The following is a 27,805-nucleotide window of genomic DNA, read 5'->3' on the forward strand; positions in this document are numbered from 1 at the left end:
TACTGGTTTCTTATTTTATGTCCTCTTTCCTTCTCACATTTTGACCCTTTTTGGACCAGTGTCAGTAGCAGTAAAGTAGTATCATGTAGTCACTCTGCCCATGCCTCTGAGGCACCTTAGAGTTAAGGGCCAAATAGTTCTTGCTCCTCATATGTTCAATGGGGAGAGAAAAGAGTATCCAACAAGGAGAGTCAGAGTCTCTTTCCATCAGTTCTTGCTGTCTGTTTGTTGTTTTTTTTTTATTTTGGGGGCTGACCTTGAGGGAGCAAGCAGAGCTGTTGACACAGGCAGCCAGGGAGAAGGAAGAGCACTGGCTGTGCATGCAAAGGAGTCACCGCTTATCCAAGCTTCCCACAGAAACCTGCGTGAAAATATGGTTGGGGTACATTTTGGGTCATCATTCCAATAAAACAGCACTTCAGAAAGATGTGAAAATCTCCTCCCAGGGTGAAGGGAACAGAACAAGCCAGCTGTAGCTTCCAGGGAATGAAGGCAAATCCTTTTTCTTTCTGAATCAATCTCCCTGATCAGACACTCCCTGATTTTAGTCATTCAGTAGCTATTTGGAGGCTTTCCCAATAGTGGAAAGATAATATTTCATTTGGGTTTTTGTAAGCCTGTCATTAAGCAGACAGTGTTCTCTTGACAAAAAGGGAATTGTTTTGTGGGGAGCAGGTTGAGGCAGGAGACAGAGACATCTCAGGAAAGCCTCTCTGGCCAAAATAATAGTTAGGCTCCATGGTAATCTATTGTCCAAAACCACATTTGTTGTATTTAATTGTACTAAGAAGCTAGGTGTTTGATTAGTGCACTAATAAAAAATATATAGAGAAGTTGCATAACTCCATGAAGTTACGTGTTTTTGAAGGTATTTGTATTTCTTTCTGGAAAGAGTTCTTTATGTATCTTGGAAAAATTAGCTGCATTTATGTCCATCAATGTCTAAGTTGTTTTTGCCTAAGCTACAGGATAATTTGTATTGAGTTTTGATTATTATTTTTCTCCATCATCTTCACAAGCATTAATGAAGACTGTTTCTAAGGCCTGTGCTTAGGGATGTTTGCCAGAGGTCAGCATACCATTGACAGCAAGCAAAACTGAATGCCAGCACAGCAAAGAAACTAATCTTCAGTTCCCCTTCCCCCTTTTATGTGTTTGTTTTCTTCTTCTTTGTCTTTTTTGAAGGAAAAATGATACGAAATGTGGTTATAATTGTAGTAATCAATAATGACAGAAACATTGAATGGGTTATCTTCCACCTCTGGGCAAGAAGAAACTTCCGTTCTGAAGATGGTCTCAAACTTGCCTTTTACTGTCTGTGGGTCTGTTCTCAGTCTACATGACCTTCCCAGAATTTTAGAGTATTTTCTCCTAATGACATCAGCAAGCTCGTTCAGCTGCTTTGGATGCATCCCATTCAATCCCACAGACTTCAGTATGTCTGCTGTGCCTGGGTCCCTCGCTCCATCTTCCTCTACCAGGGGTAATACTTTGCTCCCCATACACTGCCATGAGACACAGCCACAGGTCTGAGGGCAGAAGTTGTGATTAAAGGCTGTAAACTTTATATCTTCTACACAGACTTAGCAGAAATTTAGAATATTTCCTTTACTGAAGTTATGGTTTGCTATCCAAATATCTGTGTGTAGTCATCAGGACTTCAGTAATTAAGCAGGAAACAAAAGATTAAAGTTTATCAGATCCCATGTATTAGGGTTCAGCATTTTTCTGCAAAATCCCTGAGTTATTCTCCTCAAACTGGACAAGGTTAGCTGTTACTTCATTGGATTTTTTGAAAGGTTGCCATTATACTGGAATGTAATGTGTGGGTTGCCACAGTGCATAAGCAAAAGAGATTGAGAAGAGAGAAGGGGAAATGGGAAAACAAGAAAGAAAGGTAATTAGAAAAACCTCTTTCATATATTGTGTAAAAATATGCAATGTAAAATATTTTATGTTAAATGTAGGCACTTCTGTGTGAAGTTGGTCTAAAGAAGCTTGCAAAATGGAGAATTTTATTTGACCTTTAAGTTGCTGGAAACCTGAAATGATTTTAAAAAGCTTGTGGAGCTTTTTTTTTTTTAACTTCCAAGGTAAAGACTTTTAGCTTAATGTGCCTTTGCAGGTCTGGCTAATTTTACTTCTGTGATTGTGCTATGCCAGGAGAGTGCAGTGCTCAGAGCATTTCCTGCCCTAAGACTCTCTAGTCCCTATAAATCATAAGTATATTATCTGCCGTGAGAGAGGAGATGCTGCTGTGGGAGAATGAGCAGTGGATTTTATGAGCAACCTAAAACAATATTACTTCCTAGACATGCACTCCAAAGAAGTTAAGGGTTGGCAGTGGGAATAAAATGGAATTTGACTTTGTGACATGGTGGTGAGAGGAGGAAGGAGACATGAGAAAAGGGTAGATGCAGCTCAGTGATAACTGGGCAGAAGAAGCGCCCAGGCTAGTGAGAGCAAAAAGTGAAATCGAGATGAACCCAACATAGTTTCTTCTGTTTAGGCAAAGACATTGTAATGCTTTCCCATGAGGGAGAGCCGTTGATGCTCTCTCTCATCTGTCTCTGAGAGCAGTCAACAAACCAGAGAGAGTTTTTAAAGAATAGCTTAAGTAAAAGATTTGGCTGGGAAATATATATGAGGAAAACCTTAATACTAGAATACATAGCAAGTACTGATTGAGATGAAATGAGGAGGAGGAATAACTACAGCTGATTTAAAACTTGGTATTTCCTTCCCTCCGGGAATTCTGCAGTTGTCTTTACAGAATCATAGAATCATTAAAGTTGGAAAAGACCTCTAAGACCATCAAGTCCAACTGTCAACCCAACACCACCATGCCTCCTAAACCATGTCCCAAATTGCCATGTCTACATGTCTTTTAAATACCTCCAGGGATGGTGACTCCACCATGTCTCTGGGCAGCCTGTTCCAATCCCTGACCACTCTTTCAGTAAAGAAATTTTCCTGATATCCGATCTAAACCTCCCCTGGTGTATCTTGGGGCCATTTCCTCTCAACCCATCGCTAGTTACCTGGGAGAAGAAACCAACACCCAGCTCACTACAACCCCCTTTCAGGTAGTTGTAGAGAGCGATAAGGTCTCCCCTGAGCCTCCTTTTCTCCACACTAAACAACCCCAGTTCCCTCAGCTGCCCCTCATAAGACCTGCTCTCTAGACCCTTCACCAGCTGCGTTGCCTTTCTCTGGACATGCTCCAGCACCCCAATGTCCTTCTCGTACTGAGGGGCCCAAAACTGAACACAGCATTTGAGGTGTTATGGTGGATTTGGAATAATGCAGCACAGGCAGGTCAGAGCTGGTCCCTTGATACACAGCTTTGCTTGAGTGGACCAGCATTCAGCCAGCTGTTGGGAGCCCCATAGGAAACAAGGGCCCTTCCTGGGTCTCTAAGCTGGGAGGTTCCCTGCACTGGTAGCACAATATGGAGCACAAACTGGAGACCCAGGGTGGAGATCATTGAGCTCCTTTCTTTTCAAGGTGGTTCATGCCCTTCTCCTCCTATCTTTTTCCTTACAGTCCCCTGTGAGTCAGGGAGGCTTGTTTCAATAGGAGGTTAGTAGCTACTCAGTCTGTTTGCTTAGGATTGTGGTTTAAGGTGCTTATATAAAAAAGAGCTTGTCGCTTTTGCTGTGTCTTGACCGTGTCAATATTGTCCTTTGTAAGAAGGAGGACAAGTTATGTGACTAAAACATACATATTTTCACTTGTAGTTTACTGAGCTTTTCAAGGAAATATGTTGTTCCCCGGGGCTCAGAATGGAGCTGATTCTGTTTAATATCCCCTCATCCAGATCATTGATAAAGATAGAGTGCACCCTCACTAGGTTTGTAGATGACACCAAGTTGGGTGGGAGTGTTGATCTGCTTGAGGGCTACACACAGGGATCTGGGCAGGCTGAATCAATGGTCAAAGGCCAACTGTATGAGATTCAACAAGGCTCAGGGCTGGGTCCTCCTCTTGGGCCACAACCACCCCATGCAATGCTGCAGGCTTGGGACAAATGGCTGGAAAGCTGCCTGGTGGAAAAGGACCCTGGGGGTGTTGGTCAACAGCTGGCTGAATATGAGCCAGCGGTATGCCCAGGTGGCCAAGCAGGCCAACAGCATCCTGGCTTGTATCAGGAATAGCGTGGCCAGCAGGACTAAGGAAGTGATCGTGCCCCTGTACTCAACACTGGTGAGGCTGCACCTGGAACACTGTGTTCAGTTTTGGGCCCCTCACTACAAGAAAGACACTGTGGTGTTGAAGCATGTGCAAAGAAGAGCAATGAATCTGGTGAAGGGCCTAGAGAACAAGTCTTATGAGGGGCAGCTGAGGGAACTGGTGTTGTTTAGTGTGGAGAAAAGGAGGCTCAGAGGAGACCTATTCGCTCTCTGCAACTACCTGAAAGGACGTTGTAGCAAGGTGGGTGTCATTCTCTTCTCCCAGGTAATAGTGGTGAGTGATAGGATGAGAGGAAATGATCTCAAGATATACCAGCGGAGGTTTAGATTGGCTATTAGGAAAAATTTCTTCAGTGAAAGGGTTGCCAAGCTGCCCAGGGAAGTGGCTGAGTCACCATCCCTGGAGGTATTTAAAAGATGTGTAGATATGGTGTTTAGGGACATGGCGTAGTGGCAGTGGTAGGTTAATGGTTGGACTCGATGATCTTAAAGGTCTTTTCCAACCTATACAATTCTGTGACACAACTGAGATATGTGAATCCTCTGTGGGGAAAGTAATTTTTATTTTTATTTTGAGTTTCTTCTGTATTCTTGCTGGACTGACTGGTTTTGCTCTAGGATAGGGCCTGAGGAAAAACTACAGCCTGAAACCTGTTTGCTGTGATACGTGGAGAAGAACATGAACACATCATGTTAGGCTATTTCAGTGAAAACAAAGATATAATGTGCTCTGGAATAGAGGGCTCTCTTTCCTAGGCATTAGGACAGGAGTGCTCAATTGTCTTACTAGATTGTGTTGTGTGCACAGAAGTTCTGCTCTCACAGGCTGAAACCTGAGTTATCATGAAGTTCGTGTGTGATTTAAGTGACTCACCTTTCCATTCAACCGGAAATTAAAAAAAAAAACCTGCTAAGTCCATTGTGCAAAGAACAAGCTGTATCTTCTAGAAAGAGCTGTCAAATAAAAAACTGGTCATGTTGCCTCATCTTAGCTATTGTGTCAACTTGTCTGTAGCTGTGGCAATTCTTCTCCTGTGTTTTATAGTATGCCATGACTGTGTGTGTCCAATGTATCTTAGAGCCGGTTTATTTCCTAATAACTAGTGGCTTCCCTATTTCCTGAAAACCTTACAGTACCTCCCTCATAGTACACAGAAAGGAGGAACTAGCTGGTCCCTGTCCTATGCTATAAAGTTTCCTGTGTTGCTAGAGAGTTTGGCTGACTTTCCTGACTAAACTAACTGCATGCAGATGAACTGTACAAGCTGGTTTGGTTTTTTTCAGGTAAGCCATGTTCCTAAATCCTTGCTCTGTAAGTGATGGTAGACTTTCTTTTCCATGCTGGGCTGGGCTTTTCCCTTTTAAGTGATCCTCCAGGTCCTCTCTTCGCCATTAGCATCTCCTCAGCAGGGACTGGCTCGTAGAAGTGGTGGATTAAGGCTGATGGTGGCTGCCAGGGTTTTGTTTTACTCCTACTTGATGGTGGCCATGGAGGATCTGTTCCTATTATAAGCTTCAGAAGACAATGCTGCAGGTTGGACTGAAGCATAAATAAGTGGAAAGAAAAGAGGGGTTTTGAAGGGGAATAACAAAGCACCCACGAGGAGTTGTAGAGATGGCCTTCACGTGAATCCTGAGGAGAGTTGCTTGTAACTGTTACAATTGCTAAATTTTAAAATAGGAGTACTTCCTAAATAAGGTAGATTAAATGTTCCTGCTGAGAGGCCAGAGTTTCACAGTGTGAAGGCCTTGGCAACAATACAGGACATAAGAATTCTTGCTTTTTCCTGCCCCTGCCTCTCATCCCACCATTGTCTCACAACACCCTCAGCAGTGCTGACACAACTCTTTCTCAAGCACGTTGCAAACCAGTCTAGTGAATTTGTTTAACTCACAACTTAATCACACAAGAATTCTTCCTGCACAAGTGAATGGGCAAGAAAAATATGGCCTGAGTTGCTAAAGGTAAGAATTTCTAAAAAACCCTAAAGCTGCTGCCAAAACCTCTGCATTTAGCTACAGTGCAACGCCAGACATTGATGAAAGAGAGCAGCTGAGGATTAGCGACGGTTTTCCCCTGTGAAACGCAGTGCATTGATTGTTTCACTCTTACTGTCAGAACTGAAGAATGTTGCATTTAGGGCTTGTGATTGTTCAGATTTAGCAAATTAATTGGCCCGGGCTCTGCCTCTGGGTTAAACTTCAGGTGTTGTAAATTTGGAAGGATCAACCTGCTATAAAAAAAATTGTTCCTGTAGTGTAATGATGATCTAAGAGCTTGGGTATCACCTATGGGCATCTCTATGCTATATAGTGATTAGTGGTGCTAATAGCTTCTATGGAGCATTTAACACCTGGCTAACCTGATATCTCACAGCCAGCTGGGAAGCCTGGCAGTGCAAAGGTGCCCTTCTTCTAGTTTCTGTTGCATTTCATCGTTTGTCTTTTGAATCATAGATAATGGTTTTAATTTTCTGTCGCTATTTCTGAGGAAGATCTGCTTGTTCTATGAAATACTTGATTTAAGTTCTCTCTCTCCTACTAAGCACTGACTTTCTAACCTGAATTTGAATGCTGAAGCTTTCTAAAGTTCTTGAAAATCTAAAAAAATGAGACTGACTTTTATTTGTAAGAAAGATCATCCAGTCTCCTTAGAAGTGGTCTCTTTATGCTGTTTGAGTTTTGGGTACACAGGATCACTGCATTGCATTTATTCTTCAGCCCCTCACCTTGTATATTAAATGAGTGTCTTGAAATCTAATAACTCAGAAGATAAATAGGTTACTGTCAACTAGATCAAATAATTTGCAAGTATCATCTAAACTATATTTTATCTCCAAGCACGAATCACCTACCACGTCTCTACTATATCTCTTGTTAAGCTTCCTTATGTCAAAAGACTCACTCTATATTCACAGGCATGATTTCTTTCCCCTCTGGTTATTTAGAACTGCATCTCTTGCAGGACGTCTCTGCCGTTCAGTTGTTAAGATCCAGATTTCTTAGCGTGTGTTCAATATAAGATCAAAGAGGATGGATGTGGTGGAAAAACCATTAAATCTCCCCAAACCTATGTTGGTTTCCAGTTGCCTCAGTGCATTATTTTCTGTGGCTTCAGGCACCTTTCTGATAAACCAAGGATCCTTGGGTCATACCGTTTCTCTGACTGCCACCGGTTTTCTCTGGTCATCCTATTGGGAAGGGGTCAAGAAAGGGAACTGGCAAAAATTGTAACAGAGAGCCTCTGTAGACTGTGAGTACTCAGCCAGGAAAAATTCTCAGGAAGCCAACTATGCTGAGTTTTGGGCTGTTTTGCACTGCCAGGTTTTAGGTTTCTCCTAAAATAGGCTTTTATGCTACAGAGATTTCAAGAAATAAAATTTTGAGCAGAGTGAAACACCTCCCATGTTTTGTTTTGCTTTGCTTTCACAAGCAACAGAATGGTACCAGTTTTATGCTATTAAACTTGAGAGAAAAAATGGTTGACACTACCTGTAGGCATGTTTATTCCCTACTACTCTTTTCCCTAAGAGGTGTAATTGAGTGTGAGCCTTACTCTGTGTGCACATTTTGGTAAATATCTCTGTATTACAGGAAGTGTCCTGCCTCAAAGCCTGCTTTTTTGCAAGGTCAGTGTGTGTTTTGGCTGTTAATAATAAAACTTTTTCTCTTTCTTGTGGCAAGCCTAGTGCAGATAAATGCTACATGTTATGTCCCCACCCAATTAAGCTGTGTATTTTGGCAATGAATTTCCAGTTTGGCAATCTGTATGTAACTCACTTCAACCCTTCTTAGTAGGACTCTTATCTGGACAAAAGATTAGCTGTAGAAAATCCAAGATGGAGAATATCCACCAAATGTTGCAAGTCTTGGAGGTGAATAACTTGTGTCTGAAGAATCGGGAGGACAGTAATGCAATTGGTGATACCTTGAAGAGGACATTGCACCTTTTGGTTACAGCTTGGAGAAGCAGGGACTAACAAAAGTTTATTGAGAGCAGCCGGCCATGCACATATGTTATTACACCAAGTTGCTTGACATTTATTTTCACAGCATCTCTGGGGTTTGGGCTAAGGACAGACTCTGAACCCGCCTGGGATTTTCAGTGAATTGCAAAGATCCGGGGCCTGAGACCTGACTTAAGATGTGACTGTCTTGTGTTCTGCTTGGCACAGATTAATTAACAGGGTGGTTGAGCTTATTCAGAATCTCAAAATTGTAAGTACACAAAATAGAGAGATGTAAGATACAGTGAACCTCCTTTGGGGGTCTTAGTGCAATGGAGCTAAAAGCACTGAAGCACCTTAGTAGTGTTTCTGTTTCAGAACTAGTAATGTTTGCTCAAAATTTATAACCTCAGACTGTGAGCTTTGTCTCCAAGAACATGAGGTTATACAAAAGTTAAAAAGAGCAGAATTTCTTGGAAAAGATAATAAAAAGTATAAACTGGAATTGAGTTGTAAGTTATTTTTTCTTAAATGACATGGATAAATCCTTCCTTTTAGAAGGTTTCTCAATGGCCCTTTACTTCTGTTGTTATGTTTGATCAAAGATTAATGCTTATGTAGTCACAGCACTGCTAAATACCTTTACCTTGGAACATAACAATTTCCTGTCTCTACAAGAGAGGAAAAGGCTTAAAAAAAAAAAACCAGGAGTCACCAACACTCTGTATTTGTACCGAAGCTTGAAATCACTGGTGTACAATAGCACAGCATTTACTGCAGTGTTTTATACTAGCATAATGTAATTAATTGGCTCACATATATTTTGAGGTATTGCATCTCGTGTATTTTGTTACTAACTTTCTGAAGCATCAGTAGCCTCATCTGTGTTAACAGAAGACTACTGCCAGAGAGCAAGCGGCTACATTTTGACAGACAGAGAGCTGTAAGGCTCAGCATGTATGGTCTTGTGCATTTTGAGGACAGGTAGGTATTAAGCAGCCCAGAGGCACTACCACTAGGCAGGCTGCACAGCTTGACAATTTGAGGGACAAGGATGGTTGCAGTGGCAAGAGGCTAGGTGGGTGCTGGTCCATAGGGTTGGTTGTACTCCATGAGGTGTCTGACATCAGTGCATGTATCTAATTTTCAGGATGTATGCCTAGGTCTGTAACTAACCTAATTTAAAACTATTCCAAAATTTGAACTGTGGGCTGACTTTAAGAGGACTGTGTGGGATTCCCTGGAAGTAGGAAGAATTTTTTTAATCATACAAATCATGGTAGGATGAGACTGGGGGGGAGGGGATGAAGCCAGCATTGCAAAATTTGTGAATATTTTTCTGTATCGGATAAGTGAGATTTTAACTGCTAGTCAGTCACGGGTAAAAAAAAAAAAGAAAAAAGTAATGAAAAAGCTTTATTCAGTATTGGACCATGTAAGTTTTGAATAAAGAGCTTCTTAAGGACAAGAAGGTAATTTGTGATCCATGAAAACACGTGTGAGCTAATTTGCACCTGGCACTGATTACAATGGGATTATTCAAGAATGTTAAACTTAGCTCAAACTCTTCTTGAACATTTAGAACCAGATCATCGTTGAATTACTTCTTTCCATTTCCTCCTTACATTTCAGTGCACAGAAGGATGTATTAGATGACATCAGTACAGCCTGACCGTCCTTTTCTGATGCTGCACTTATGTTTATTTAATGCTAGATTTTTTTTAACTTCTGTAAATGTGCCTTGTCACGTCTCATCAGCTTGTCATCTAAATATTGGAGAAAGGGAGAAGAAAAAAAATCGTTCCCTGCATGTGGAAAGGGAGGAAGAATTTTCTCTGTGCCAGTATGTGCCAGCCAGGAGGCATTTGCTATTTACATTTTATTGTCTCTTCTTTCTGGAGAAGTGTTTCAAAGGCTCCCAGTGCTGCAAAGCTCTCTGCTGCCTCATTATTCAGAGATGCTGATGTGCTGAGCAAAGTTCCTTAACGCAGCTTTCAGTAACTCCAGGGAATTCTCTTTAGTTTCCTTTTCCTGCTCTTTTCCCTTTATCTGAAGAGTAAATGTTTGTGTTTCTTGGAGAACTTTGGGGAGAGAAATCTGCAGACTGTGCTGCCTGTCTTCCACAGAAACCAAGTGAGGAGATCTAAGGAGTATATTTTCCTTGCAGTCTGTGAGAAAATCTAATTTGGAAAGGCATTATTTTCATCTTCTAGTTTGGCTTCTTATACATATAATTATCATTTACGTCCTGAATTCAGAGTTTGGTCTGTGTGCTCATGAGTGAGAGGAGTATCTATGTGACACAAAAAAACCCCGAACAACAAACAAAATCTCACCAAAATCAAAAAAAGACAAAAATTTTTAAGACTTACTTATTTACATATGCATATGATACCAATGAAATTGCAGTCCTGCAACAACTGTTCTGATAAAATCAATGTATTTTACACTGTTTATGGTCTTGCTGTTGTGCTCTTTGGCTTGTGAAATGGAAGTTACTTCTGACCCCTCTTCTAATATGACCTAAACAATTTTGAAGAACAGAACACAACTCACAAAAAGAGCAAAAAAGCAGCAGCTTGGCACTGCATCATTAATTCATTAACAGCCCCTGTGAATTGCCTTGCTTCTACTCATGGGAATAATAAAATGCACATCTACTTTGTTTCTCTGGGGTATTTCAGAGATCATTAGTTAATGTGTATAAAACAGGGTTTGAGCGAATACACTAATATGATAAAAGGAAGAGTTAACAGCATAAGGGAGGGATAAACATTGCTATGCTGTTTTGCTATATTACTGATTTACATATACAAATCCAGAAAAATATTTCCATTCTGGTAACTTCTGGGTGACCCACCTGTGATCAGAGACTTACACTGACTGGTACTATTGTACTTGCATAGTTCCCATCCCAAAAGGCTGGGGATGCAGCAAATCTGTAGTCTTTTCTAGAGGCATATATATTTCAGAATACTGCATCTCTCTCTGTATTCTACAACAGCATACTCAGGCTCACTTAACGTTTGCTTTTTAGTTTTATATCTGTTTTCTCAGTCTGTTTATCCTGATAGAAGAGGGAGAGATGTACTAATTAGAAGACTCAGAAATCCTTAAAGCCATCTGATGAGGATCAGGAGGTAGCAAAACATAAAGGATCCAGATAATTCTGCACAGTAATACACGGATGCGATCAGAACAGTGTTCTGCTAATTAATCTCATTTTTCTTATTAAAGCGCTAAAAATAGTGTTTCTGCATAAGGCAATGAAGAACATTCAAGTCTCTACATTTCCCTGCAAAGCAGTTATCAATTTGTTAGCTGACACTAGTATCAAATAAATCAAGATTTCCAAATGGCAATACAAGCTTTCTTCCCCACTCAGAACAAGATTCTTTGCATTATGTTTGACCTTTTGCTTTGGTCTCTTTTCCCACATTACTGAAGCACACCATCCACCAGCTGCAGAGTAACTAAAAGCTCAGAAATTAAGTAAACGTTATATTTAATATCAAGTGCAATCAGTAGAACTATAAAAGTTTTTGTGAAACTGTTCTCACTGCTAGTAGAATGAGTTCTGCTTGCTCATAACTGGGTTTCAAGTAAGGGAAGAGCTGATGGGGGATAGAAAAAGAAGTTTTAATATATTTGTAAGAGCAAATAAGACCATGATTTCTGCACTTTGTTGATACGTTCTTACAAACTGCACCTTTAAAATTTATCTCAAAATATTATGTCACTGGCTTGTTGCATATGAAGATCTTTTAGAGACCGACAGTGACTAAGTTGTCAGATGTCAAGAAATGAGAGTCTCTCAGTCCATTTCCTCCTGAACTAGCTCCTGCTTAACAAAAGCCCACCTCCTCTGCAAGTTTTGGTCCGCACCTGTGTTAGCAGACTTCATTGCCAGCTAGGCACAGCATGCCGGTCGGCAAATTCCATGAGAAGTACAAATTTTCCAAGGCATGTGAGGAGGCCTTTGTAAGTTGTTTTTTTTTCTTTCAGCTATTGGTCTCTTCTTAGTCTTAAGGAAACTATTTTTTGAGAGTTCAGTTTCCATGTCATCAGCATTGACAATCGCTAGGGTATTACCCAAGAGTAATTACTCTTGGGTCAATGTGTTCAGAAATGTAACTCTAAGTTTTAAGCTGCTGTAGGTAGTTCTGACCGTAGCCTGGTGAGGTCGTCTCCTGGGTTTGCATACTTGGTTCACTGTGAGATGTAGGCTTACTGGTAGAAGCTGAATGTGGAGTTCTCCATAAACAGACTGACTCAGATACTAGTCACAGAGAGTCCTACAAAGTCTCTTTGCTGCTCTCTTGCTTTTTAAAATTTTTTTTTAAAGAAGCTACATTTTGCAGTCTCATCTTTCTCTTTCTGTTGGTAGCAGTTAGCATTCAAGATACATTCACCCTCAGCCTACCCATGTTCAGTAAATTTCCTTCAGTTTTCCCCTTGGATCAAACACTGGTTTACTCTGTTGAAAGTCCCAGCAGCTACCTTGGAGCTACCTATTAATACACACTACTTATTTTCATATGGCTAGTGAAGCTTCTGGCTTAGCTGGGGTTCTTCTGTATTCATTGTTCAAGTTTCCAGAGAAGGAGGCCTTCTTGCTCATGCTGCCTGCGTGCCATGTTTGTTGATCCCAAGAAGAAAACCTCCCAAATCCTTAGGATGACATTTGCTGTCAGAAGGGGGAGAGGCGAAACTAGTAGTCTTGCTGTGCACTTTCAACCCCTGGTCCCAAGCTATCCTACAGCCTTGGGTGCAGCAGCAAGGGCAATCAGTTGTACATTGTAACTCCATGCTTCTCTCGTCTTGCTAGAAGCACTAGATCAAGGATTAAAGAGGTCAGGAGTGCATTCCCACAGGGACAGTCAGGCAAAGCAGGGGAAAAGTCTACCCAGAATGGTGAGGTATAATGGGTGGCAAAAACACTGCTGAACTGAATCTCTCTGAAATGCCTTCTGTCTTAAGAACTAGGATGTTTTATAGTTTTTTGTATATTATATAAAAGAAGTCTAAATTTTTCTTGCTGTTGCATTTCCTCACCCTCTCTTCAGAAGTAGGCAGAAGTAGGTGTTTCCATTGCCCACCTCTCAGTGCTCCATGTGTGGGTCCTTGAAGGAGAAAGCAGCTTGCTGGTGTCTCCTTGCTGTGGTTTTTGTGCATTTCCAAAGGCAGAACGAGACGTTTGTCAATCAAATTCGCACAGTGAGAGTCATGACAAGGCAGCATCCTGGGAAACTGTGAAACAGCTGCAGCTCTGCCGCTGTAGCTGCCTTAGTACACGGCCTTATGCTGCCTGTGCGAGGTTGTTATTCTAGTGCCAAGGGCTCTGGCAGCAAATATGTCAGTGTATCGTGGTTCAGATTCAGGTAGTGCCAAAATTGTTTTCAACAAAACAGGGGATGCAGGGAATTATTGGAGAGCTGGTCACTGCTGCTGGTGTTCTGGCTTGCTGCAGAATAAGGCAGCTAGCATCATGTACTAAGCAGCGTAAAATTCCCTGTGGAGTTCCTGGAACAAAATAAGCTTTGGCTGCTTTTCTTCCCTGTTCCTGAGGGGCTTGATCCTGCTCCGTCTGTGCAGAACTTCACTTGACAGGAGAATTTTACATAGCAGAAGCCCGGATAACTTCTGTCCTATTTCAGTAGCTGCACAGAACAAATGAGACTGCTGCTGTTGTCTGATGGATTGCCAGGTGCCATCAAATGCTCTAAGCATGAGCAATAGAGAAACATGGGGGAAATGAAAAAAAAAATTTTTTTTGTTTGTATTTAGCCTATCTGAGTTTTGATGCAGTGAGGAGGTAGATGATGTACAGGCAAAACTGTTGTATTTCCATTGATGATGCTCTCTTTTAGGTTTCAATATAAAAAGAAGACTTGATGGTATCTTAAATCTTTGGTTTTGAAAACATATATCTATATTTATGTATGTTTTGCTATGAAATTGATAGTATAGGCTCTCATACCCATCTGATCTTCCTTTTAAGAAGACTCTTCTTGGTGGGAAATGTTCCAAGCATTTTTGTCTTTCAGCCCCATCCAAGGCAAAAGTAGGGTTCTAGGCTGTGCGTCTTAATAAATCCTGAATATAAAAATTCTCAGACTGCTTTCTAACAGTAAGAAAAAGAATTACAGTTATTTTATTAACATTAAACCTGAGGGTGAACACAGCAGGTAATTTTTTCCACTCTGTTAGATCTGAGATCTAAAGTGTGAAATTTCTTTTTAGCTTGCTGTCACAGGACCCCTAGACTTTCTAGTATAGTCACCACATTTTTCTGTTAAACAGCATACACTATGCAACTGTATTATCTAAGTCCATTAAGAGGTTTCACTGACAACATCAAGAGCTTCTCAGCTGATAAGTCGTTTACTCTGTCTTATAAGGGAGGTATTAACAAATTTGGACATTATGGAGGGATGGAGGCAAGGGAATATTTGTTCTGCTACAGCCTGTAAAAGCTTACAATAAGAGGTATTCTATAGCCACTAGCAGGTAAAATATAGTTGTGGCCTTGATGACCCAAAAATGGTTGTGACTCAAGGAGAAACGGAGTTAACAGATTGTTGCATCTACAACCCAAAAATGGTTTTGTGTGCACGTGTGTATGTACAAACATGAGTAGGTGCATACACATTACTAAAGAAGAGTCTTCAGTAGAAACATGTATGCTTTGGAAAATCCAGACAAATTGAATGCGTGACTCTGAGGTCATCAGAAACTGGAGAGGGTAAATGTGGGTATGTTTGAACCCCTACAGGTTTGGGGCTTTTTTTGCAGTTAGTGTCATTCAGTCATTTATTAAATATTTTGCATTTCTTTTGGAACTCAAAAAAAGGTATGTACTCTGATAAATCTGAACAGGAGTACAAAGCTACTCATCTTTTTATTTGCAACTTCTACTGGACATAGCTGTAAAAAAAAAAGTTGTAACAATAGGAAAGTAGCATGACTTACACAAGTGTTCATTTTTTTAAAAACAGAGCTATTTGAGGGTCATCACTTTGACCACGTTCCTGGTACATTGTACTGAGTTTCTTCTTTTGTTGTTTTCTGCATTTTTTAGGTTTTGTTATGAAAACATTTAAATGCAGTTCCATTTGATTTCATTAAGACTTCTAAGCATTTTGCTTATGTATTTACCTGGCAAGAGAGCTAGATGGAGTGACAGTAGAAGAGGGAGAATTAGGGGTAAAGGGGGAATACCTCAAGAAGGTAGTCTCTCCATCATTACATGACATAGATAAACTTACTAGATAATGATCTACTTGGATCAATATCGCTGCTCACTCAAAATCTTTAGTGAAAACCATTCTTCTTTATGTCATGAGAGTGCCTTTGTGAAGAACATAGTTACTCTAATCACATGAATATTTGCATTTGCTACTGTCATTCACTACTTTTTTTTCACTTGTTAGAGAAATGCAGGCAGTTTTAAAATACTTTCAGTTTTAGTTACCCACTCTATTTTGGGGTCACTAAGGGATGGTTTTCCATGAGTGCTGGAGTGTAGAAATTGGCAGGGAGGTAGCAGTCTTGCTGCTGCTGGCCTTCACAGCAGCTGTGCTAGTTGGACTGTTCCAAAAGTTTGCTTGAAAAAAACACCAAAACACTTCAGCCTTTTGTTACCCTCTAACTGTATGTAAGTATTCCTAATCTGGATCAATCACAGAATCATAGAATTGTGTAGGTTGGAAAAGACCTTTAAGATCATCAAGTCCAACTGTTAACCTGATGCTCCCAAGTGCACCACAAAACCGTGTCCTAAACACCATCTTTTCAATCCCTGCAGGGATGGTGACTCAGCCACTTCCCTGGGCAGCCTGTTCCAATGCTTGACAACCCTTTCACTGAAGAAATTTTTCCTAATAGCCAATCTAAACCTCCGCTGGTATATCTTGAGATCATTTCCTCTCATCCTATCACTCACCACTATTACCTGGGAGAAGAGAATGACACCCACCTTGCTACAACGTCTTTTCAGGTAGTTGCAGAGAGCGAATAGGTCTCCTCTGAGCCTCCTTTTCTCCACACTAAACAACACCAGTTCCCTCAGCTGCCCCTCATAAGACTTGTTCTCTAGGCCCTTCACCAGATTCATTGCTCTTCTTTGCACGTGCTTCAACACCACAGTGTCTTTCTTGTAGTGAGGGGCCCAAAACTGAACACAGTGTTCCAGGTGCAGCCTCACCAGTGTTGAGTACAGGGGCACGATCACTTCCTTAGTCCTGCTGGCCACGCTATTCCTGATACAAGCCAGGATGCTGTTGGCCTGCTTGGCCACCTGGGCATACCGCTGGCTCATATTCAGCCAGCTGTTGACCAACACCCCCAGGGTCCTTTTCCACCAGGCAGCTTTCCAGCCATTTGTCCCAAGCCTGCAGCACTGCATGGGGTGGTTGTGGCCCAAGAGGAGGACCCAGCCCTGAGCCTTGTTGAATCTCATACAGTTGGCCTTTGACCATTGATTCAGCCTGTCCAGATCCTCTGTGTAGCCTTTCTACCCTCAAGCAGATCAACACTCCCACCCAACTTGGTGTCTCCAAATCCAACTCTTCCCACAAATGCCATAAACGATAGTGCCACTATTTTTGATGAGGGGCAAGAACAAGTGGTGGAAAAGGACAGAAAATCTTTGAATACTGTGCTAAGACATGCTGGATGCTAATACAACGTTATCAGCTGAGATCTCTAAAAGAAAATAAATGTGCCAGACGACCCTGATATCACAGAGAGATTTGTAGACCTTTGACTTAATCACTGAGAGACCTTCCTTTTGCAGTGCTAAGCTGCAGTGTGATTGGTGTGCAGTGGGTATGGCAAGGGTTCTGATTTTGGGGTATGGGAGACAATTGCTGGTGTAGAGATCCCAGTCACATCTAAAGGAGAAAGAGTAAGGTGATAATGGCTGTGGAAAGAGAAGGGGAAGGGTTGCCTGCAGAAATGCTCTGATGTAGGATGTCTGCATTTAATTATGCTGAGGCAGAGCAAAACTCTCTTCCAGTCCTGATGTATGCACAGCACCTAAGCTTTGATCCTGTAACCTGCTCAATGGCTTTGCAATGACTAGCTCTAAGTGAGCACTGCTAAGAAAATAAGGAGAGTGGGTACAGATGCTGGCCTGTGTGATACAGAAAGGAGCCTGCAGAAGCTGCTCCTTTGATGTTTCTGGAAGCTGCTGTTCTTACCGGTAGGCTAATTAAACAGGGGTTAGGCAGAATAAGTCCATATTCGAGCCTCTGAGAAATATTTGTTCTTTAGAATGCTGTATCATACATGTAGGTATGTCCTTAGCACAATTGCCCCGTCTTAGCTCTAAAACACTTATGGGCTTGTTTTCATCAGTTTTAAAGGGAGCATTGTGAGATTGAGAGAGACTAACAGGTTTCACTGAAGAATCAACAGACTGCTTCTGTGTTTCATTACATTAGTGGCCCTTATGCTTCATTCATTCTCCTCTAATCCTTAACAGCAGTCGAACAGTTTGAATTACTTAGGAGAGTCAGCTGATCTGGGAAGCTGTACAGGTAATGCTTAGGCAATTACCACATCTTGAAATTCATGCTTTTGCTCTACATCTGGGTCTTACTCTGTTGGCAGTTTTCTAGCCCAGAAGCCACAACTCCCAGTGGTTTCCAAAAAATCGAGAGCTTCTGTCAGCACGTTGTGTAATGTTCACCAGTTCACAGGATTCGGCTCTGCATGCTGTTCGTTGACTCTAGCTCGTAATTATGCTGTCACACTGTGCTGTCTCTTTGGATTTAACTGTTATAAATGGAAATGGATTGCAAAACTGGTGTCATTTTTCAAGTCATGAAGGGTTTCCAGGAGCAATGAGAGTTTCTCCTTGCTTGTTGCTACTTGGGTGTGCTGTTATGGAATTGAGTCAGTACTGTTGGCAAACAAAAAGTTATTTGAAATATATTAGCTGGAGAAAAGTGAGTTAACCTTTGGGCTGCTAGCAACAACATTTATATTTGGTGTAAATTGCTTGGAGCAAAATCTCTTTTGTAAAGAGGATTATCATCAGGAGTTCAGTCTGGCTGTAAGTGTGCCCATCTTTGAATCACAGGATTTTATTTCTTTGAGCTGTATTAGTATCTTTAGTGCCTGTACAAAGGATGGGTTATGACCTTCTTTTTAATTCTGTAGCTAAGTGAGGGAAGGTTTATCTTTGCCAGTTTGTTATTGTCCTTAGCTTGTTAGTGCTATTAAATAAGTATGGAAGTTTAGCAAACCATAACGATCTTTTAATTTGTCCCTAGATCAGCCATTTTAACATTCTCTTTGCTTCATTTTCTGCCATCAGTAAAATCTCCCCTACCTCTTCCCAAGCATTGTGTACTACACAAATCTTTGTGTGTCTAAAGACTTTTGAAAATATATTATGTAACTTCAGTGCATCATCGTTAGTACCATCTGCTTGTTCATGTTAGCAGTGCTGTTGACAAAAATGTTGTGCAGTGTTGAACTACAGCCCTTTTCCGTTCTGAGTCACCGTTACTTATTACTGAAAATGCAGGAAAATATTTTAAATATAAAAGCACAAATCTAAAGTAATTCATTTTAATCCCAGCTGAAACATTGGTCATTGCAGTGAAACTACCCTGACTGTGAGTTTGGCCCAGTAAATCAAATCAACAGAGCTGAGTGACATAGCTTCCTCCTGGTGTTACACAGAAGTGATGATTTAAGTCACTGAAGAAAAGCAATTCAGCTATTGCTAACATGCATGGTGTGGGACTCTGCTCAGTGACTCTAAGATCCACAGCATGCTCTGTTACTTCCAGATGCCCTGGGGCTAAAAAATTATCTGTAAAATCTCTGAAGCAGAGCCTGGTGCTCAGCAAAACCTTGACATTCATGTAAAGTATCTCCAATGACAGAGCACGCACAACTAATTCACCTGCATACACCTGAGGCTTGACTGTGAATCAACAGATGCTGCTATATCCCATGTTTCTAGTGCAAGCACATAAATGAAACATGTAGATGCGTATTTCATTTTCCTTTGTCTTTTTAAATTTTATTCCTTAAGCGTGGAACAGAGCATTCTGTTACTGAGGGAATCGGCGGGGTGGAAAGTTGCTTTGTTTCAGACTGGACTTTGCTCCGTAGGAGGTGGTGTGTTGAACTTTTAACACTGTTCCTGCTTCTTCATCCATGCACATGCTCTCCTTGGAATATACCGTTTTGCTTCAAACCATGCAATTGTTGTATGTGCATTACTGTTGGAGGAAAACTGCTCATTGTTCAAGTGTCCACCTCTACTGGCCACCAAACTGAAAAGATCAGGTTGTTCCTAAGTGCTACAGTCATAATCGTGGGGTTATTTACTTGCTGATGATTAACTAACAGAAATTGTACACAAACGCTTTCAGGCAAAGAACACATATTAGAAAGAATTGCTTTTATATATTGTAATTATGTGCATTGTTTGTGGAGTCTCTGCTACACATCCTGGGGCAAAAAAAGAGAAAGAATTCTATGAAGATGTGTTGTTCAGACATCCCCAGTGTTCAGTCCATTTTAAACTCATGAAATAATTTATAGAGGAAACAGACGAGATTGAAATAGTCTGCGACCACTTTATATTGCTTCTTCTGATCTCAGCTGTACAAGTTATCTGAAGCGACAGAAGAATTTTTCTTTCTCTGCATGTTCCAGGTTAATTATGACCCCACCAGAATCCTGATTAAAGAAAACTGCCTTATGTATGATTGGATATTTGCACCCAAGATTAAGAATCTATGTTCAGAAAGTGGCCAAAACTTATTTTGTCTTAAAGTACTCTTGCTATCTTAAAAAAATGTTATTTGTCATTAATTGTACTTTTAGTTGAAGCTGGTTCATTACATTCAATGTGATAACTAAAAGGCTCATCTGAGCAGTCTGACCCTCTTATTTACAGAAATGACATCCCTGAGTAAAGTTGTGAAGATGCACCAGATATGAGAGAACTCACCAAAACCAGACTAGGTAGAACGAGATGCCAGAGAAGCTGTTTGTGAATCTAGATGCATTTTTACAGGCATCCAGTCCTTTGCTCTTGTGCACAACTAAATTTTTTTTTTTTCTCTATTTTGTGCTGTTGAGTTGAAAAGGCAGATATCTCAACAGATAAGCTTCTGAAATGTCTGCGGTCCTAGTTGAGTAGGGCATGGAAATCTTAGTGGTGGTCCAAACCATAGTGAAATATTAACCTGCTCCAGTGTACCCATCTTCCATTGTTTTTGTTCCATTTTGCCATCTCTTGTTAACACCCTGCAGCCGTGGACCTGCTCTGGGCAGTAGCAGTAGCTGCAGTCAGTGAGGTTCGGATTCATTTCCCTTCCAATTGCTATGGCTTGGATAGCAGTCTAATTCTAGACATTACACCATTGTAACCTGAATGCAGCTTTGGCATCACTGAAGTCATGTGGAAGATGAGGACAGTGTATTAGCAGTTTTGTTAAATATCAGAACAATTGTATCTGCTTTTGGTGACGGAAAGCTCTGCTTTACTCTTCTGTTGGGGATATGAGGGTTTTCTTTTGCAGGAGCAAAGTATTAGGTTGGTAGGGTTCCCAGCTTTCCCTTTGCTTGTCCTTTGGCATATGCCCCCGGCACAAGACTGGCTTTGTTTGTAATGTTCATCCTCTATGACTGATCCAGAGGAGACTGTTACAGGCATCAGTACCAGAGCTTTACCCTTAAAGCAGCTTGTGTACTTGTGTCTGCAGCGATACTCAGTGTGATCCCTGGCTGGCTGTCCAAAAGGCGTTTTTTCCACACTACGGTTGGAGAGATGAGTCAGCATCAGAGAGACGTATACTGCTGCAAAGATGCTGTGTTCAGTAGTTCAGATGGCATCAGCTATTCCTTGGCTGCTCTGATTAGTGCCTGAACTGTCAGAGTTGCCTGTAATTAATCACTTGAACAGGGCTTCAGGAAGCCCTTGTGTGGGCTTTTCTTCACCATTCAGTGGCTTTCTCCTCCATTCAGTTTTGGAAGAGACAGGAACCTCAAGCTCTGAAAAAGTCTTCATCCTTCTTCACCTCAATAAGGATCAACTTACTGCAACTGCTGACCATGGGTCAGACTTCGAATAGTTTTCTCTTACCAGATGCTTAATCCCTTGCAACTTCATTGGCTGGGAAATAATTAATGCCCAGTATTGACTGTTTATTCCTTAAAATTAAAAGCAAAGCGTAAGCTTCTGCAGGAAACAATTTTGTATTCATTTGACTGAGTATAAAAAGTCAAAAAGGAATCCATATAGTTCTTTGTATTTTGAAGTAGCCATCCAAAGGGTCAGGCATTACTTGGATCACACCCTTTGATCTTAGACTCCTCTGGTTCCTTAAAACCTCTGTAACTTCTTCAGTACTTTCTTTACAAAGCCCAGGCAAAATCAATTAAAACAGAGAAGAAAAACCAAAGATGGTTTTGAAAAGTAGAGAAAGTTGAAAGGGAAATACCTTAGCAATTTCTGTAAGGGCATATCCTGAATATAAACTGAATTTGGAACCTAATGAAAGCCTCTTGAAATTTGCTTGGACAGTGGATTCAGGGATCTGACTGCACATAGCAGGTTGCAGCATTGTGGCTTTTGTGTCATGATCTCACATCATCAGCTTTTTTGTGCACATTAAACAAATAGACGAATTTTCTTTGCTGGTAATGAGCGTGGCATCAGATGGGTACAAGATTATTATATTTTATTCTAAAGCTAGCTTAGGAAAGGTAAAAAAAGTACTGCAAGGAGACACAGGTCTGATCCCATAATAAGCAAACACCATCTCATTGCTCATGGCTTTATATTGTGGACAAGGCCCTGAGCAACTGGATCCAACTCTGAAACTGGCCCTGCAAACTATATGCTGCCTGACTCGGACTGCTTTATTATAGAAAATAGAAAGAATGTGGTTTTTCTTAACTTTTAACCCTATGGGTTAAGCCAATAATGAAGAGGAACAGCAGAATGCCTTAGAAGTTCAGTTTTTCTGTGGCTATGTTTGGTGCTTCCATTTTCATCATACCAGAATGGTTTGGGAGGTGCAGTTGTTTTCCTGACTTTTTCGAGACAAATGTTGAAGACGGTCTCAGACTACATGGGGAAAAACTGTCAGTTATACCTGTATAGTCCTTGCCAGAAATATTTAATGAAATCTGGCTGCATGGCTAATTTTAGGGACACTTTAAAGTAGTGTGATTTTTTTTCTTTTTTTCTTTTTTTTTTTTCTTTAGACAATTCTAGTAGGTATGGAACATCTGGCCTAAACAAAGGAAGACCCTTCTGGATAACTCAAACAGAGAATCCAAATGAAATACCATAATAAATTGATGTCTGCATTCTGAAATCTTAACGGTTATTTTTGCACTAGTCTACAACTATAATGCAAAGCACTAATGTTTAGTGATGCAGGTTGGAAGTGTTCTGTACTACTGAAGTGTGGGAAGGAGAATAAGTCCTGTAAACACTGTGGTAATATCCAAGTCTGTCGTGCAAAGTACTTTTTATAAATGTACCATTTTTCTAGCAGAATATTAGGTGGGGTTAGGTAGATATGATCTTCTGAATACGAGTTCAAAGCAAGTGTCTAGGATGGGAACTGGTCTTATATTTTTATATTAATTTTTCTGCCTTGCAGGGCATGTGTCATACCAAACTTCTTAAGTCTTTTGTCACCTCTGTCGTCTCCTGGCTAAACTAATGTCTGGTTTTGGACTTGCACACCAGGTTCTGCAAGTTCCTGTCTTCCAGTATCACTCAGTTTTTCCAAACCTTAATGAGATGTGACATTTTATTATAAATAAGTTAATTATCTAATAGTTTAACCTGTTTGTTTAACTTCCCAAGTGGCCAGCTTTTAGATAAGAACAGGTTTTTAATAGGCATAGATGAGCCTGCTACATTCATTTAAATTGTGATCTAGGCCATATCTGAAAGTAGGCTAATAGCCGAATTCACTGAGCCAGAATACCCACAGCTATTAATTTGTAAAATAATGTCCTTCAGAAGTTTTTCTGCTTGACCCACTTTCTAAATTGGATGGCACACCTGATGATTCATAACGGGTAAAGAAATTAGGGGATTTTCATTTGTTTGATGCTATGCATTGCAGTCCCAGGCAGCACTGCAAAAGAACAACAATATTTTGTTGGGCTTGAGTCCCTAGGTTGTGTGTCTGTTGTTCATTGTGTTGATCCAAGCGACGGACTTATTATATAAGATGTTTCTGTATCAAGGCTTGAAGTTTTTGTTTTAAATTAAGCTACTTCACTGTTTCTGCATGGTTTACTAGGTTTCAGAAATGCAAAAGGATTAGTGAGAACAGGAAATCGTCACAGACTGCAAAAATGCAGCAAATGCTATATTTCTGTTTTGGTATATCTGCATTTTATTAGCATGCAGTTGACTCATGTCATGTTGAGAAACTTGAAATGGCCAACAGAGACTCTGAAGCAGGAGGAAGATAATTTTTTCTGGGGTACCTGAAGATCATTGTCCTCCTTCTTGAATACTTGATTGGCAGCTTTCTTGGTTTCTTTTGTTTCAAATTTAGGAGGCTTTTTTCAAAACATTTATTTATATTTTACATGAGCCTTTCCCTTGCAATGGAAGTGGTTTGTGCATGCTGTGATCTGCAGGACTTCAAAGATAGGAGGATTTCTTTCCTTCAGTTAGCCTTATAGAGAAAGGGGCTATTCTAGGAGGATTCAGTCCAGCCATGTTTGTCATTTAATCAGCTTAGAGTTTGAATTGGGATGGCTGGGGGTACATAGGCCTGAAACCATTGTATCTAATTAAAATACTGAAGTGGGACACTTCATGTGGGAGCCTAGTCATGTCAGTCCCCTTATATAGTCAGTGGATCTCCACAGGACAGTTCAAACACCTAAACTCTCCAGAGAAAACATGACATCTATGCTCCTTAGAGTTAAGTGGGATGAATTTTGGCCTTAACCATTAATGGGTGATGACCAACACACAGGAGCATGGTATTGCAGTCTTGCAGAGCAATGTCATTGCACTGTATCTTCCATGAAGAGGACTTCTCTTCATGGATTTATTCCAAGCCAAGACAACAGGAAAAGGCTGAGCACGTCGCAAGGTGATGGCTGACAAGAAAAGGAACTGCTTAGCACATTGGAATTAAAGGGAAAGCTTTACCTGCAGTGTTTGTGAGGAGATCTGTTTCTACTTTGTCTTGTAGGGGTAACTGCATATCTTCGTAGCTACCAGTTAACAGGGTGTGAGATAAATGCTATCCAACACTGCAGTGAGCGTCTACTGCTAGGAGTCTTGGATAGCACAAGCTATGCTCTAAATTGTGACTGCTGCATGCAGCTATGGTATAATATGGAGGATAAGGCTGAGCTAGATTTTTTAAGCTTCTCAGATTAACCTTTTTAATTTTTCTGGTTTATTTTCATAATATAAGCTTTAAAAAAATCATCTTTAAAATTGCTGTTGATTGACCTAACGTGGGCTGCTATAGCTGACTGGGAAAGGTTATCTCAGACTGTAATTCCCAAATAACTGATCTGTGTCTTGACTCAAAAGCCTTTAAAGCTTTATTTTTGCATCTTCTCAGGTACCTCCTGCAGGAAGTTAAAGAAGGGACAGAACAAGAAAGCACCATGTCTTCAGTCTCAGCTTATTACAATGGAAAGACCGTACTTATCACAGGAGCTACAGGGTTCATGGGTAAAGTACTGGTGGAAAAGCTTCTGCGCTCCAGCCCTGATGTAAAAGCAGTTTATATACTTGTCAGGCCAAAGGCTGGACAATCAATGCAAGAGAGAGTGGCCAACATGTTGAAATGCAAGGTAAGTTTCTATATTTTATTCTAGATACTAATCTGAAATCCATTTAGCTGGGTGAAGCAGAGGACTTTTGTTAATTCATGAAGAACAAAATATGATCTTCTGCGGTAACCGTTGTACAGTTTTGTTATGTCTAAAACAAACAAACCAATTGTACATTGATGAACCAGGATCTGTCTTATTTTGATAGGTGATGCAGGATTTTGCACTGTAGTAATGTAATTCTTTTCGGCATTGCTGTTGGTTGAGAATTAATTTTTTCAAACACAGGTTACCTTAGCAAATTTCCTTTTTGCAAGAAGAGCATCGTTTTGCTCTCATGAACTAACTCTTTTCCTTCACCCGCTTTCTAACATAATGTTTGAACATTCAAAAATAAAATGGTGAGCCTGTTGCACTCAACTCCTTGCCCTTATTGGGGCATTAAACTGGTTTCATAAGACAAAGCCTAGTGGCAAGGTATAGCGGGCTGTGCGTTGCCGCAGTACAGTAGGGCATCTGCCATCTTCTGACGTCAGCTCCAGTTTAATCTTACTCGTGAAGTGATAAAATACTGTTGCATTTGAAAGGGTACTTTCCAAAGTTGCTTGCCGAGAACACAAAGTCTAAGACAGCCCTGCGAGTTGAGGAACAGACCTGTATGACCTCCACCCACATAGTTTGTTTTGGTGAGGAAGACAAGATCTCTAGTGTCAAGAAGGATGTCAAAGCCCTTTGCTGTATTAAAAGTAAAGATTTGTGAGAAGACACTACTAGACTAGTTATCAAGATAGGACTTGCCCTGAGGACCTCAAGGTCCTCAGGAGCTCAGGCCAGTGCTGAGGTCATGAACTTGCTCAGATTCCTCCAGCTATAATAAGTGCCAGAGTTCAAGCTAATGCTTACTGCTAAGGTGAATTTGTACATAGCTGATGTGAAATGAGGGGAGGGGACAGATCTGACCCTAGTAGGCAGGGAATTACTTGGAATTAATCTTAGAAAGGTCAACGTGTCTTTAGAGTATTAGTCTGAAACTTAGAACAAGGCTTGACTGGAAAAGTATTACTAGTTCTACTGGAGTTAGAGGTAAAATAGGGCTATAGATAACTAACTTAGAAAGAAGTAGGTCTTGGAGAATTCTTGTGTTTTTCCTCCTAATGTTTTGAGGCATCAAGCTAGAAAATCTTAAGTATGTCCAACAATAGAGCTTGATTTTTTGTGTTTTCAACAGAGGGTAGGTTACTTTCCTGTTCAGGAAAATTTGTAAGTGATATAAAAGGAAACCATCGCATTGGTTGCTTTTTGCAAGTCTGTCAAGTGCACAATTTTTCATTACTTTTCCTTTCAAAGACTGTTTTTCAGCTGTTTCTACAGCTTTCATCACTGAAGACTGTGGGTAACGGTTTTCGTCATAAAACAACAAAATCCCAAATGTGTGTTTGCATGGGTTTTTTGCCTCTTCTTAAAGTCACTAAGAAAATGGCAAACCAAGCTATTTTTTCAAGACTTCTATAAGATTTGTTTGCATTTTCTGTATGATTACTGTATTGATAAGGTTTATTTCTTAAGTTGGCCAGCACAACTTAGTGGTGATGTTAGCTCTAGGTGAGGTTCCCTAGTAGCTGTTTTATTGTTGCAGCTTGCACTAAATGTAGCCTTTTTCCCTAGCATGTGTCAGCAGTTTTAGACATGCCAACAGCAAATAGGGCTTGATAACCTCTCCTTGAACCTTTGACAGTGTGTTTTAACATGTTTCAAATGAACCAAAGAAGGAGGCAAGTCTCTAACTTAGGTTGCTGCAGCCTTGAAAAGGAAAAAAATTTAGGGGTATGCTCACAACTCATTCAGGTCCTCTCAAAGAAAAAGGTGTCTTTTTGATGCTGTTCTTTTTAAGATAAAGCAAAATACTTCCCTAAGCCAGAAATCCAACTCTTCAAAGCTTATTTCCATGTGAAAATGCAGACAGCCTTTTTTATTCTCCCCTAGAAGTGAAACTGTTAATTTCATGGCAGATGAAGAGGGCAGGAAATGTTATTCTTAACATTTTTGCAGATTGTTTTCAGTTAAGTTTACTGTATGTGTTTAATACACATAATCAGTCATTCACAATCTAGAGACTACACTTTCCATTTACAATTGTGGTTTGCATCCTCCAGTTTGGGAAACCCCTGAGCTATATAACATCAAAAAAAAAGAGCTTATTCCAAGTCTTCAGGCAACATTTATATTTGATATTCCCAATCATAATCTCTGATGAAGAATGCATATATTTGAGCATGCACAGAAAAATTCAGAATGAAATCCTTTCTCTTCCTTACATATACATATATAATTTCTAATCTCTACTAGATAATTATTCTTTTTCCCCCCCAAACTGTTGGATTTAATGTAATACAGTATTTGTATCTGCTTTTAGGAAAAAATACTTTATTTCTACTTTTGTATTTTACCCTATGTAATCTTCTCTACTAACCGATCATATATTCACTTTGAAAGTAACTCTTTCTTCTTTTACATAACCCAATAATTCTGGAATTTCTCATTTCTCATCTTCACATCCAGAAGGGATTTTTCCCAGGAACCAGAGGAATAGAGCAAAACAGTCTGCCAGCTTCTAAATATTCTAGACTAGTATTTAGGATGAAATAAGATGAAAGTAGAGAAGTAGATTGGCAGAAATTAGTTGCACTGCATAATGCTTAGGTTCTTCAGGTAAGGTTCTCTGGGGTCTCCTGATTTTTGGTAGTACTTAATATTTTTAAAGAAATTGCCTGTAATTTTCAATCTCTCTTCATACATCTCTTAGCACAATCTGTGAAATTTTTGTGGTTTCTATCATATCTACAGGGGCTTAAACTT

General features: G+C 40.3%; 1 protein-coding gene across 5 annotated transcripts in view; it reads left to right on the forward strand.

The window, feature by feature from the left end:
• FAR2 (fatty acyl-CoA reductase 2) overlaps nt 1-27,805 on the forward strand; it is a 155,436-nt gene that overhangs the window by 41,783 nt on the left and 85,848 nt on the right. For all 5 annotated transcript variants that reach the window (XM_064462055.1, XM_064462074.1, XM_064462047.1 and 2 more), the window contains exon 2: nt 24,736-24,970. In XM_064462055.1, the coding sequence (XP_064318125.1) occupies nt 24,782-24,970 (189 nt within the window). In that variant the 5' untranslated portion in view covers nt 24,736-24,781. The remainder of the gene's footprint in view (nt 1-24,735; nt 24,971-27,805) is intronic.

This window comes from Phalacrocorax carbo, chromosome 1 (assembly GCF_963921805.1).
Source record: "Phalacrocorax carbo chromosome 1, bPhaCar2.1, whole genome shotgun sequence".
In the NCBI taxonomy this organism is placed as follows: Eukaryota; Metazoa; Chordata; class Aves; order Suliformes; family Phalacrocoracidae; genus Phalacrocorax; species Phalacrocorax carbo.